Source organism: Pithys albifrons, chromosome 3, assembly GCF_047495875.1.
Source record: "Pithys albifrons albifrons isolate INPA30051 chromosome 3, PitAlb_v1, whole genome shotgun sequence".
NCBI lineage: Eukaryota > Metazoa > Chordata > Aves > Passeriformes > Thamnophilidae > Pithys > Pithys albifrons.
The window spans coordinates 10,234,872-10,248,340 of record NC_092460.1 but is presented as its reverse complement, the minus strand read 5'-3'; the positions used below and the strand labels follow the sequence as shown (position 1 = coordinate 10,248,340).

Here is a 13,469-nt window from a genome sequence, read left to right as displayed (position 1 = left end):
CAGTGTGAGCATTTTTTAAAAAATCTTTCATTCAGAATTATGTAAAGTCCCCCTGTACCATTTGATCCAGTGGAGCAGTGGGTGCACAGGGTGGGAGGTCTCTGCTATGTGATTGCTGGGGCATGGCCCCAGGGTTCCAGCTGCATGGTTTAGCACATGGTGGGCTGACCAAAGGATGGTGTCTCATTAACAAGTGTGTCCAATGATATGTAAATGTCGTAACAAAGTTGATCCTTCACCATTCAGCACATGGTTGTCATTCAGATTGTATCTAACAACATGTAAGTGTCTGTGCCAACTCCAGCTTGCTCCAGTCAGGGCTAAGTGGAAGCTGCTGTCAATGAACATTTTATGCAGGAACAGTTTTAACTCGTTTTCAATGGTGGCAGCTTGTGCTGGATGTAAGGATAATGCTAATTAATTTCACATTTTTCAGCCTGCAAACCAGCCTGTGCACAAGGTATGCCCTTTTGCCTAGTTAGCTCTGCCTCTGGGGTTGAGTTTTACAGTTCAATACCGTCTCTTAAACTGGGAAACAAAATAACTTGTAAGAATTTCAGAACCAGTTCTTCTGTTCACTTTGCTGGAGATTTGTTAGTGATGAGATGCAGGAGACACTGTAGATGCTGTTTAGTCACTTGATAATTGGAAGTGTGAAACATGTTTCTGCAAGGCTTGGGAAGGCTGCATTTCTTCTGTGGGTGTAGGTTTCAAGGCACGTACCTTGTCCTTTTGCTTTTATGCCTCTTCATACATAGATGTAGATTTGTCCCGTTGTTTCCTAAGTGTGCAGGTAGGTAGTGAACACCAGAATTCACAGCAGCAACTTCATCCAAACCTGCTGCATCCCAGAAGGACACTGGATGATCCCTGAAGTGCATTTTCTGCAACGTTGCCAAATGTTATTCACTGAAAGTAATTCGAATAACTTTTACATAAATTTATATTAGTACTTTATACAGTTATCATGGTCTTAATTCTGTAGAATGGAACCAGTTCCAGCTCTTGGCTGTGATTACCCACCCTACAAAGAGCCCCTGCAAGGCTGTGGCCGGTGCAGGGAGAGCTTGCACAGGTCACGTTGGTATATGGTGGATAAACGTGTGTGAAGTGACTTGTTCTTGGCATCACAAATAGGCAACATCAGTCCCAAGCACAGCTGGGCTAAAAATATTTCTGCCTTGTGTGTGTGGTTTTTTAAGCAATGTTGGAAAAATTAGCCTTCATAGTGAGGTCATTACGTTCCGGAATTTGTCCGAATTGATACAGAGCTTGAAAATAAACATCTAATGCTTTGGAGCATGGAAATTTGGTGGTGACCTGCTTCCTAATAAATCTTATAGGAACTAGACAACTGGAGAAATAGGAATCTCTTAAGTTACAAAAAGAAGATTTGAAAGAAGCTTAAGAATCAAGTGACAGAGCTGATAAGAAAAATATATGTGTCAATAAAAATGAATGATAGGTTAGAGGGTCGTAAAAAACTAACAATCATTAAAAGTTATAACCTCCTCTGAGGTTTGAAGTCAGAGCCCTACACCGAGTGTGCAGAAAATCATTGAATTAGTATTTGAAAGGAAAACAATAAAACATCAGACTGAAAGCTGTGCTAATCTAAACTGACATGGTTTGTTACATGGAACTGCTGTGTCAAGCCTTGCTTCCCTGCTAACATAGCAATGCATTTGAGAAGGGAACAGAGCTCAGCAGGTTAAATATTATTATGGGTTTTCCATAGACCTTGTCAAAAGCTGCTGATCACTTTTAGTTTCTCCAGGAAGCAGTCAAGTACTTTTAAAAAACAAACAAAACAACCGCAAGAAGACAAATGCCAAAAGAACCCCCCAAAACAAAACCAAACCAACAAAAAAATCCAAACCACAAAATAACACCCAGAGAAATGGGAGGAGAGGGCAGAAAGGGACAGGTTTTCCCTGGGTTCAGTAAAGGGTGATAAGCAGATGCTTCAGGAATGCCACGTTGTGCTGTTATCACTGATCTCTGACGGGGGCAGCTCCACTGCCTGGTGCCGGATGGTACCACACAGCTCAGCACTGCCAAATGCAAAGCCACGGACATCAGACAGAAGGAATGTGTAACCCTGCTCACAGAGAGTCTAAATTCAACCGTGTTGCCTGAGGCAAGAGAGGGAACTAGAGTAGGTGTAGGCCGCTGCTCCAGAACAGTTTTGTAAGAGTAATTAGTAAGGTGCTGGTGATGAGAGTGAAAATGTTATCCATAAGGGATTTCATGATGAAATTCTCGTGTTTACACAAGCCACATTGTTTGAAGACATGCCACTGATCGATTAAAAAAATAGTGTTTTAGATAATAATTGTTGGGTGAACAATCCTCCATTCAGTCTGCAAAAGGATACTGCAAAATATGTCCTGATGCTTTGGGATTCTACTTTAGGCTCAGAATTTAATTTGTAGTTGATACAACAAAAACATGTGAACTGTTTGAGGTGATACTTGTCACCAAGTGTCTTTGCACTGGAAACAGAAATTCTCATATTGTTGTTTTGTTCTGAAAAATACAAAAAATCTTACCCAAAGCTGTATCATGGCAGTGTGTAGCCAGTAATGTTCTTTGGAGAACTTTCATAAGAGTTTCTGTGCATTTCATTACTGATGCTGAAGGAACTCGCTGAAATGTCTGCAGGATTCTGTGAGGGTACAAGCAGCCAACATACCTAAATTAATTATTAAAATATGGGTGGTTTTGCTCTCAGTAGAGGAAGGCTTAGAGGGATGCAAAGCTGAATTCCCTGCTGTGGCACCTGTTTAAGGAATTTGGGTAGAAGGGGATGGTGGGAAGTCTTAAATGTGCTAATGTTCATTGTGCCTATCTTTTGGTACTGATTTCCCTCTTCTTTCCATTCCCCCAAAAAGGACACCCTGTATGCCTACCCCTGTGGCTCTGACCACACTCCCAGCCCCATGGCCAGCCGGGTACCCTTGGAAGCATCCCCGCTCCTGGAGAAAACCGAGGCCCGGCTGACAGCAGTGGCAGTGAATGTGGAAGATGGTCACACCATTGCTTTTCTGGGAGACAGCAGAGGGAGGCTGCACAAGGTATGACCTGGGTGCAACAGAAAGCAGAGGATAAAACTAATCAGGGATGCTTAGGTAGAAGGGCTGAAAAATGCAATTTCTCTTGTCCCTTATGAAGTTTGGGTTCTTGTTGAAGATTGTTGCTATCAGAAAGTCTCTTCTCACACTCTACTGACTGTGGAGAATGTGACTGCCCCAAACAGTGGTCACATTGCCTGTGGTTGCATCCACACTGAGCCAGCATCGGGGCTGGTCCATCCTGTGTGGTTTCTGCAGGTATTGTGAGGCACTTGCTTCATGTGGCTGAAGTCACTGCAGGGAGGTTTTGGTGGGAGGTTGAAATCCTTGCCCACAGCAGTGGTTCTGACTTGTTCCTGTTGTAGGATGGGTGTCCCCAACTCCTGCTGCGATGGTTTGCCTGCACACGGCTGTGATCTCTTGCAGGTGTACATAGGAGCCATGGGAGATGCACATATCTATGCTTCATTAGCTGTCCAGTTGAACAGCGTGGTGAGTGGAGACCTGCTGTTTGACCAGTCACAGGAGCACCTCTTTGTCATGACCCAGTCAATGGTAAGAGGAAAACAATCCCTTCCACATAGATGCTGAAAGTATTTGAGGTCCAAACTACTGATGGGAGCTGGGGAGACAGGAACTGTGTATGGCTAAGCCTATGTGGGCAGCAGTTGCCTGCCAGTCTGACTTACAGGGATGGGGACTGGCCTTTTCCAGAAGCTGGAGGAAGCCTTGTTACCCTAAACTGTGGCCTATTTGCATGTGCATTTCCCTAAGTCTGTCAGGCTGCATCAGCAGTGAAGGAGGAATGTGAACTGCAGGCTATAAAAGGCTGCTCTGCTGGCATGAAGACAAGGGACCACAAATTCCTGGGTTCCACTGTGCTGAGCAGGAATTGTTTGTACAACAGTCTGCATCTCCATCTGAGCAGAATAATGTGAGCCTTTGGGTTCACATGTGACCCATCTTGGTTTTGCAGGAGATTAAAAGAGAAAAGGGAGGTTTTGTGTACTAAAAGAGTAGCGGTTCTGTTTTTAATCAGTTAAGAGATAAAGCTGTTCTTCTGTAGGCAAGTAACCATACAAAAAGCAGAAGTGTGTGGGAAATATCTTCAGATAGCAGAGGTGTGCTCTGACCAGGAGTATAATAACAATCTTGCAGATGAAATCAAGCTTTATAGGGAGCCATGTGAGGCACCTTTCCGTCTTCTCTTGCTTTCTGTAAATCTGTTTGTGCCCATAGGCAGTTGGAGGAAAAGAGGCATTGCAATGCCTTGGGCTTTTGGGATATTGCTGTCTGCTGAGTAGGAAATCCAGCTACGGATACTTTATTTGAGAGGATTTGTACACCACCACTCATATCAGTTCCTTGAGGTGGAAAGAAAAGGATCCTCCTAGCAAAGGGAAAAGCAGTCCTTGAGTTACTCTGAAGGAATGAACAAACAAAAAATGAGAGCATGCTGGAAAGCTACTGCTTCCCTTTACTCCCCCAGTACACTTTGAGATGCTTGTAAAATTTGTAACACTTCAAAGGAGGAGTTGAAATCTATGAGTGGAAGAAGATTAGGGAAATCTGGAATATATCCTTAACAGTAATTGTTCTGTCAATTAAGAGATGCAAATTACATCATGTACTTAGCAAAAGTAGTAGGTCTGGGATTAGAAGTTGGTATTTCAAAGTAGCTGACAGTAGTAGCTGAAGTGTAGTAGCGGATTAAAGGGGGCAAAAGGCTGAAGTCAGCAAGGATGGTGAGTTAAAGCAGAGAAGTTTTGCAAGTAAAATTTGCCCTTAGAAGACAGAAGATTTTTGTTACACATCCATCAAAGCTTTGTGGTCTTCTGCCAGGTAGAGTTGGACAATTGTGCAGATGGATTCAGAGATCTCATCTGGAGCTGCTGTCTCCAGCTTCAGTCACCTACATGTCAAGAGAGATCTCACATGACAGAGTCCAGAAAAGCAAAAGAATGGATGATATTCAGTCTGCTATTCTTTAATTCATTTGGTTAAAATGTGGTTTTATGACTAAATAAAGTTACATCCTTGCAAAATATGACACAGATAACCTATGAATAGCAATATGCTTTGCTTGCCTCAGTGCCTCTGTACAGCTTGATGTGAAACGGCCATTCAGGTGGGCTCTGGAAACTTTTCTTTTTTTTCTTTGTTTTTATGGAAGTATAAATTGGGAATTGAGAAGTTATTTTGGTGAGCATGCAGATGATGAGACTTTTCAGTTAGGCATAAGAAGCCAGTGATCCAGGAGCTGTGTTGCGTGTGATGTGTTTTCACTTTTCATTTCTTTCTCTGGTAGGTAGTAAAGGTTCCCATAATGGAATGTTCCCTGTACTTGGACTGTGAATCCTGTCTGGCACTGAAAGATCCCTACTGTGGCTGGTGTGTCCTTCAGGGACGGTAAGATACATCCCTGTTCACCTGCAAGGATTTTAAAGGGATAATGCTTAGGGATTGTCTCTACTTACTCTCTTCCTTATATCTGTGTCTGGATTCAATTTATTTTTAATTCCTTTGTGGGATATTCACTCTAACTTACCATTCCTCTTTCTACCTCCCTAAAAGGGCGTCTTTTCATTGCATAATGGGTCTTTGCTCAGCACTCATAATTCTCCTGTCCAGTGGATTTCAGGCTGGCTTTAGTCTGGCTGCAGTTCAAACGGCCTTGTTTCAAATGTGGAGAAACTATCTTGTCTCTTCTTCTGGGGTCACTCTCTTATTTATCACTCTTTCACTTCTTGCTCCCCTACTGATGTTGCTTAATGAGGCATTGTTTATTCCAGTGTGTGTGTCTGCTTGCTGGCTCTATTTCCCTATAGAAAATCAGAGGAACTAGTTCATGACCCTTGAAGCTCAAGAGTGCCTACCCATCTATATTTTTGCAATAGTCCATCCTATTATTGAAGGTGGTGGGAAGCTGGAACTTCCATGGCTTGTGCAGCAGCTTCCCTAAGACTAGCAATGCTTGAGACAGTCAGTGTGCACTTGGAAGCCAAGCTCATCCTGCTGCACAGATCTCTCACGGGGCTTCTTGCTGTTTCCCTGCAGGTGCAGCCGTCGCTCCGAATGCTTGAGGTCCAGATTGAGTGAGCAGTGGCTCTGGAGCTTTAACTCTACACAGCAGTGTCTGTCTGTCCAGTCACTAACTCCAGCCAATATCAGCAGAGAGGAAAAGAGAAATGTGAGTGGTGATGATCCTCTGATGATACTCAAGCTTGTAGATAGTCCCTTGCAAACTGAGGAGTCACACTGTCTGCTTACATGAGGGGCTTATCTCCTGGTACAGCCAAGCCATTAATTTACTTGATTTTGAGGGGTTTTTCCCTGTAAAACTAAATGTCCTTGACTGCTAAGTTACTGAGTATTCTGGAGTATGTAGTGGCTTCTTGGGTGGAGTCCCTCCTTGTTTTAGTATCTATAAGGTGCCCATGTCTGTACTTTCAATGTTTCTTCCTGGCACTTGCTGTGAGGAGGATCTGAAGGGAGTTACCCAAAATTACAGCTCCAGTCTGGCATGTGAGAGCTGGCAGAAAAGCTAAGAAGGTGCTGGAGTGATTGGAAGTCTGTCATTGTGTCAGGAGTGGCAAGAACCTGTCTCTCGCTAGAGGTTTGGGCAAAGGGGGAAGTTGTCAGCTGCTGGAAGGATGCCAAGTTCAGTTTGGGAATGGCAAGACATGATGAATGGAGCAGTCAGTCCTAGGAGACATTATAGGAAAATGAGTGTATATGCAGATAACTACTTTATGGGGCTCTTCCTTTGAAAAAGCAGAACCGGAAAATTAGATGGAATGAGGGCGAATTATTCCAGGGCAAATTATTTACTGGATAATATTGAATTGGCAGATATTCTTGGCCATCTCGGATTTACCTTCTCTGCATGAGGAAGAATTTTACTCTTGTTACTTTGAAGATTATGAAAGCCCAGCGGTTCTGACAGAGTCAGGAATCATGTGTCCTTCTCCAGATCCCAGCCAAGCACCAGCTTTGCCAACAGGAACAGGTTAGTGAAATGCTTTGAATGGAGCATGATAGCTCTGATAACATTGTGGGGAGAGAGCACATTGTAGGTCCATCAGATTGCCAGGATTAACAGCCATGAATGTATGTGGACTGTCAGCAGGTGTTCATTACATTCCTCATAATATCTGTTTGCTTTTTACTTGTGTGTCACACACATCCTGTGCTATTTTGGGCTGTCGCCAAATTCCAGTGCCAAATTCTGATAGTTGGAAAGGAGATCCAGTTTGAAGGGTTGTATGCAAATCTAAGTATTATCTGAAATGCAGTCTAGAGGGTTGGCTGGTTTGACAGCTTTGTCATAAATCAGGAGAGAGAACTCTTTTAAATACTGCTTTATTATTTAAACCAAACAAAATGCAAACCTCCTCAAAATCCATGAAGTGGGAGAAGGAGGTATATGTAAGGAAAGGCAAGAAGAGACCCATGGTCCTTAAAGTTAGAAATAAATTTGCAATGCAGCATAACCTCAGAAAATACATAGTCAGCCTGTGAACAATGGCTGGGCTGAGTGTTGCTGGTTGGGCACTCTAAAGGACCTGGAAAGTTCTCAGTTTATCTTCTTTGTATTGGATTTTACCCAGCCTGTCAGTGTGAGCCCTGATGAGCTGCTCTCTTCAAAGAGCTTGTTCATCTGCAGTAAAAGGCAGGTGCCAATTGGGAAGCATTCCACATGATTCACCTAAATGGCTGAACAGATTTTCCATGCAAGTGTGCAGCTGGCTAACAGATCTGCAGCCATCTCCATGGGCATAACATGACAGCAGAACCCAGCTAACATACTCATTCAATCTCAATCTCCTTAATTTTCAGCATTATTTACAATATTATATTATCTGGTTTTCACACTACTATAGTCTGTCTGGAACAAAACAACCAGGTGTCCATTCATAGTGGTCAGGAACAGAGGGAAAGGGCTTCATGCACTGCCACTGCAGGCAGAGTGGGTAGGATTGGCTTCCTAGTGTAGTTGTGCAAATGTGGGACTGAATTTAAGCACAGTTGTGAAAATCAATGTCGATAAAGCCACAGTCTAGTTCTCATTATTCCAGTCTTAAGATACTCTTATCAACTCCTTTGTAAGTCAGTCTTGCTTTTATTCCAATACACTTTACCTACATTACTTTGATATTGCACCTCTGAGTCTTAACAAGTGGCTCCTGTTCTGTAGCCTAAACTTGCTTGTGGATAGTTTCTGCCCATTTGATCTATTTGTGTTGTCCTTTTGCTTCTGCAGCCCTTCTCCCACTCAATGAACAGGCATTCCTAGCACAGAGTTTTGCCATGTTAACTGTGCCAACTTTTTCTTCTGTTCTTTAGACTTCCTCTCTCCTTCACTTTATTGCTAGTCCTTTGTACAGCTTCTGTACTCTGCTATGATGAATTTGAAGGTGGTAACCAGATTCATACACTGTTTTTTAAATGAGATATCATCAGAACCTTAGATACCAGCACTTTCCTGTTCCTACTTATAATACTTTTCCCAGCTCACTGAAACATCTGCCTTTTTCCAGCTTTGTTTTAAAGCTTGTGTACCAGCTTATCTGTCCCTTGTAACTGTTGAGCTCCAAGCTGGTAGTACAAACTCTTACTCTCAGTTTGCAAGTGCTTGACCTCATCTTCTGTACTGTCAAACAGCATTATTGGCAGTCATGGGAAATTGTGGCCTTTTTGGAGAAAGGAATATTTATAAATATGGTGTCATAACCCTGAAATGCTGGGAGGTGTTATCCTTCCACCACTGCCATCTGCAATCCCCTCTATGACAGTGATAAGGGTTGGCAGTGCTGCAGTGACTCCAGCCTCCAGCTGCATAGAATACCCTTTACTTTCTCCTAATCACGGGTTTCCATACACCCCTCATTACTAAGTTTTATTAGCATCCTGCTTTACTTGCTATCCTGTCAGGAAACCAGCCTAGGCCTGACAGATTCTTGACATGTTATTGTTTTATTGTGACTGGAACTTGCTTGCAAGAGGAGCTCTGAATTCTCATTATGAGAGGAACAGTGGACAAGGTTCTTGTTACTTATTTTTATAGCAAACTGCCTTTGAGAAACAGCAGTTGAGCAGGAAACGAAATACGTTCCTGTTATTTGGAGAACTAGTAACCGATTCCAAGGTTGGAGGCATTTGTCTACAACAAGATGAATTATCTGATTTAGTACTGTCATATGGAAAATATCTCCTTTAGGATGATGCTATCAGCTGCAGCAAGTTTGACCATCTGTGCAGCTGTTTGGTCTACAGAAAACAGTGCCAGTCTCTTCCCAAAGGGAACAGGGCTATCCTGGGGCTTGTAGTTGATGTGAGACCTAGATTTAAAGCAGATAAGCATTCAGTCGTTCCAATAGAGATTACAAGTCTCTTATAAACTTCTTTGCTGACTCACTTCTTAGTCTGGTCATAGAACAAAGCACTCAAGGTGAAGGCAGTATATGAAGGGCACATCAGTTCTAAGGGTTTCATTTTCCTTTGGATGACAAAAGAAGACAATCAGCTTTGAGCCCAAATGTTACATCTTCCTCTAATGCAGAGATGGCAGTGGAATTATAAAGATGGAAGGATCTTCAGACTAGGCTTTCTTCCAATGGATTGGCAAGAGCTGTCACAAACTGCTCTTGACAAACTTGTTCAGCCTGTTTTTAGTGTCTGTAGGATAATCCAGTGATTGAGATGCTGGAAACATGGAAGAGGATCTGTCTCTGTGTTTGACAGTGTCTCTCTTAAAGTGTGCTGTGTCCCCTAACAGTATGGCAAACTTATAGGGGCTCCATTTCTAAGAAGTTTTTATTTTCATTTTCAGATCATGTCACCATAAAGCTCGTAGTGCGTTTCCATGACATCTTCATTGCTTCTGTGGACTTCTCTTTCTATGACTGTGCTGCAGTGGCCCTGCTGTGGAAATCGGCACCGTGAGCACCTGCTTTTTCTGTTCTGTAGTTCTAGTGAGGGTGGCTACCCCTTTCTGGGTTGTCCTGTCTTAGCAGCTGCTTTTCTGTCATTGTTCCAGGTGCCAGAAGTGTGTGAGCAGTCTCTGGGGATGTAACTGGTGCATCCAGCAGCACCTCTGCACCCACAAAGCAGCCTGTGAGGAGGGAACCATTATCTACAATGAAAGGGTACGTCTCCTACTCAATCCTAGTCCTGTATTCTGTAACCTCAGTGAATCAGATCTCTTCTCAGGTAAAATGGCAGCTGTCAGTAACATCAAGCAAGGAGGTAAGCTGTTGGAGCAAACGGGAGCTCCTGTTGGAATGACATGAGGCTCTGCATCCCTAATATTACAGGTTTCTGGAGAAATGCCATCAGATGAAGCAGGTCACCCTTATCCTGGGGCTGTCCTATCCTGTGTTTTCAAAGTGAGGGACAAGAGCAAGCTGGCAGGGAGTCTGTGAGTGGGAGGGTGGAACAGATGCCGTTTGTGGCTGCCACAGGTGGCCTTGCAGTTTTGTGGGGGATGAAGACTGGCAGACCTCCCTCTGAGAGGCACTGAGAGCAGGCATCTGTGGAAGAGGGAATGTTGCTGCATTTTTTGCACTGTGAGCATTCCCAAGTCCCATCCCAAGAGAAGATGGCATAAGATGTAGTTCCTGTTAAAATCCAGAGGATGAAGCATCCTCTTGTCTATGGAAAGTGATAAAGAGTGTTTTTCTGCTTGGGTTTCATTGTTTAATTTCTTTCTCTCTTCTCACCCCATGGTCTTGTTTTTCTATAGGCCCAGATCCCATCCTCAAGTGTGTATCCTTCTTCAGCTGCTCCCCTCACCAAGTCCTCTACCACAGTCCCAACCATGGCCACTAAACCTGTCACTACCCCTGTGCATGTGGGACCAAGCACCGTACCCCCCACAGAGCCCATCCATGTCACGCCCTCCGCAGCCTCGGACACGATCACTGAGCCTGTGGAAACCCTCGGCTACACACACCTGACTCTCTCTACCGAAGCCGCCTCTCTCCAGGCAGCCGCAGAATCCCCACTACCACCACCAGCAGACAAACCTGCTGTCACTGTGCCAGAGACAACCTCTGCCGCTGCGTCTGTCCTCACCAGCCCATCCAAAAACGTGGATCACGCAGCCCTGCCCACTGAAGGGCCAGCCATAGCCCAGGAGCCACGGCACACCGACCCACCCACCACCCCTGTGGGTAGCCCCCTGCACACGTCTGCAGCAGCTGTAACACCTTCGTCTCCTGTCACTGGTTTCAAGTGGCCTCCAAGTGCTTTGCCTACCACAGAGGCACTGACATTTGCCATCCCATCTCCCCAGACCCCCAGTCAGGTGCCGGGGAGCCCTGTTGCCTCTGATGTCTCTCCTGGCTTGCCAGGAACTGAACTCCCTGCTTCAGAGCTCCCACCATCAGCTCCCCCAGAGTGGCTGCTGGAGGAAGGCACAGAGCTCCAGGACACAGAGGACTGGATGGATTTGCTGCAGGCTGAGAATGACACATCTCTCTTCTCTGCTTCCACTCTTCTGTCGGGTGATGGTGATTCTTCAGAGAGGGATGTCCCTGACTTTCCCAGGATCCTTCACCCCGACCTCGATTATCAGTATGATGCCCCTGAGTTTTGGGAGGAGGTAAGTTACTGGGCTTCGGAATTCATAGTCTAAGCCTGTAACTCTGAAATTTTCATACAAATTACCAGTCTAGTACTCCAGCACACAGGAGAGATTTTGCACTGTGGTTTTTGCAGAATGAAGAGCCTAGCTGGGGTCCAGATGCATGTCCCTGTGTCCAGGGAATCCAGGGATCTTCACTGTTTCCAGTCAACGTGGCAAGGAAGATAACGCTGCTGGGAAAGAACTTCCACCTCTACCAGGTAGTCAGCTCAACACCATCACCATTGAGAAACTGTATTATTGCAGAGCACTATTTGGGCAACCTGGCCGCTGGACTCTAAAAATATGTGTAAGACACAGTTGTGGCTTTGCCAAGGTTTCTCATAGAGGAAGGACCTACTTCTGTGCATAAAGAATTCCATAGCTGGATTTACTGGGTAGGAAGTCACCCAGAAAAAGGGAGAGTACAGGTGTGCAGCAACCTGCTGGAGAAGATCTGCATGCGATTGGATTAAATTGCACCTGTGCTGCACTGCAGGTGGTATTCTTGGGATAACTTCCTGCTGAATCCCTGCTGAGTGTTTGTGTCTCCATAAGCTGAAGATAAGTCATCTGTTCCCTTTCCTTTCTGGCTTGCTCATGTTAGTGTGGCAATTCCTGTCATACCTGAAACTTCAGTAGGGAAAACCACCCTTGACAGCTGTTTCTTGGGTGTGCCTTTGATAAAAATTCTTAGTTTCTCAAGACAGAAGATGATTTAGTAACCTTTTACAAACAACTGCCTTGGAACACACAGTCTACAGTCTAATTGTTACTTTATACATTAAACCTGACATACTGCACTGCTCAGAGCAGCAAAGCTGGTTACAGATAGATGCATATCTATCATTTTACAAGCAATTCAGTGGAAGATTTGCAGGAAATAGACAGAGAGAGAGGAAAAACACACTTAGTGTTTTTTACATGCTCTACTCTAATCTGGGTAGTCCACTCTTCATTTCCAAGCTGGTGTTTCACAGAGACAGACAGGCATAATAACTTCACTGTTTCTTCTTTAATTCCTCCCTCTGTGCTGAGCTCTCCCCACACTGACACATGGCTCCGTTTTAGGTGTTTTGTTTTGTATTGGTTTACCTTTCATACATGGAGGCAGTGACAGGATAGAGAGCCCTTGAGTATAGCATAGAGTTGGCATACAAAGGGAATGAGAGGAGCACACTCCTGGCACAGTAAGTGGCTTGGTAAAAGATACTGAGCTGGAGAGGCAGGAGGACACTTGTGCAGCCTGATACTCTCTCATGGGGAAATGGTGCCATGTGTCTCTCCTCTGCAGGACCAGCAGTGGGACTATGAGTGTGTCCTGAACTTGGAGGGAAGGACAGTGGTGATGGATGCTTATGTGGAAGGAGATGAAACAAACCGGTCCCTCTGTTATATCACCTGCCAGATGAACCAGGTGAGTGCCATTTCAGAATTCACACAGGTGCTGGTTTTGCACAGCAGGCTGGAATGCGAACTGTGGGGAAAAGAGCATGTTTTGCAAAAATATCTGTAGAATATTTAGCACTGAGGGGCCCTCTTCTGTGATGCTGCTGCCTGGCAATACTGGTATCTTCAACTTGCAAGAAGGTTGTGCACTCTGAGCCACATGACCTGTCAATGCATTGACTGTAGCAGGGGATAGTGCTGTCTCTGAACTGGCCAGCACTGTGCTGCTCCTGCTTTAGCTTGAGGTGCTGTTGTTCATCATTCTCTGGATTGTAGCTTCTGTGATGGTTGTTCTGTTGTGAAAAGAAAACTGCTGTTAC

General features: G+C 44.5%; 1 protein-coding gene across 6 annotated transcripts in view; it reads left to right on the top strand.

The window, feature by feature from the left end:
- The window catches only part of PLXNB1 (plexin B1), a 77,265-nt gene that overhangs the window by 40,320 nt on the left and 23,476 nt on the right, over positions 1–13,469 (top strand). For all 6 annotated transcript variants that reach the window (XM_071550446.1, XM_071550443.1, XM_071550441.1 and 3 more), the window contains 10 exons: positions 2,895–3,077; positions 3,501–3,629; positions 5,383–5,483; positions 6,132–6,264; positions 6,927–7,083; positions 9,907–10,015; positions 10,114–10,222; positions 10,819–11,679; positions 11,796–11,921; positions 12,995–13,117. In XM_071550446.1, the coding sequence (XP_071406547.1) occupies positions 2,895–3,077; positions 3,501–3,629; positions 5,383–5,483; positions 6,132–6,264; positions 6,927–7,083; positions 9,907–10,015; positions 10,114–10,222; positions 10,819–11,679; positions 11,796–11,921; positions 12,995–13,117 (2,031 nt within the window). The remainder of the gene's footprint in view (positions 1–2,894; positions 3,078–3,500; positions 3,630–5,382; positions 5,484–6,131; positions 6,265–6,926; positions 7,084–9,906; positions 10,016–10,113; positions 10,223–10,818; positions 11,680–11,795; positions 11,922–12,994; positions 13,118–13,469) is intronic.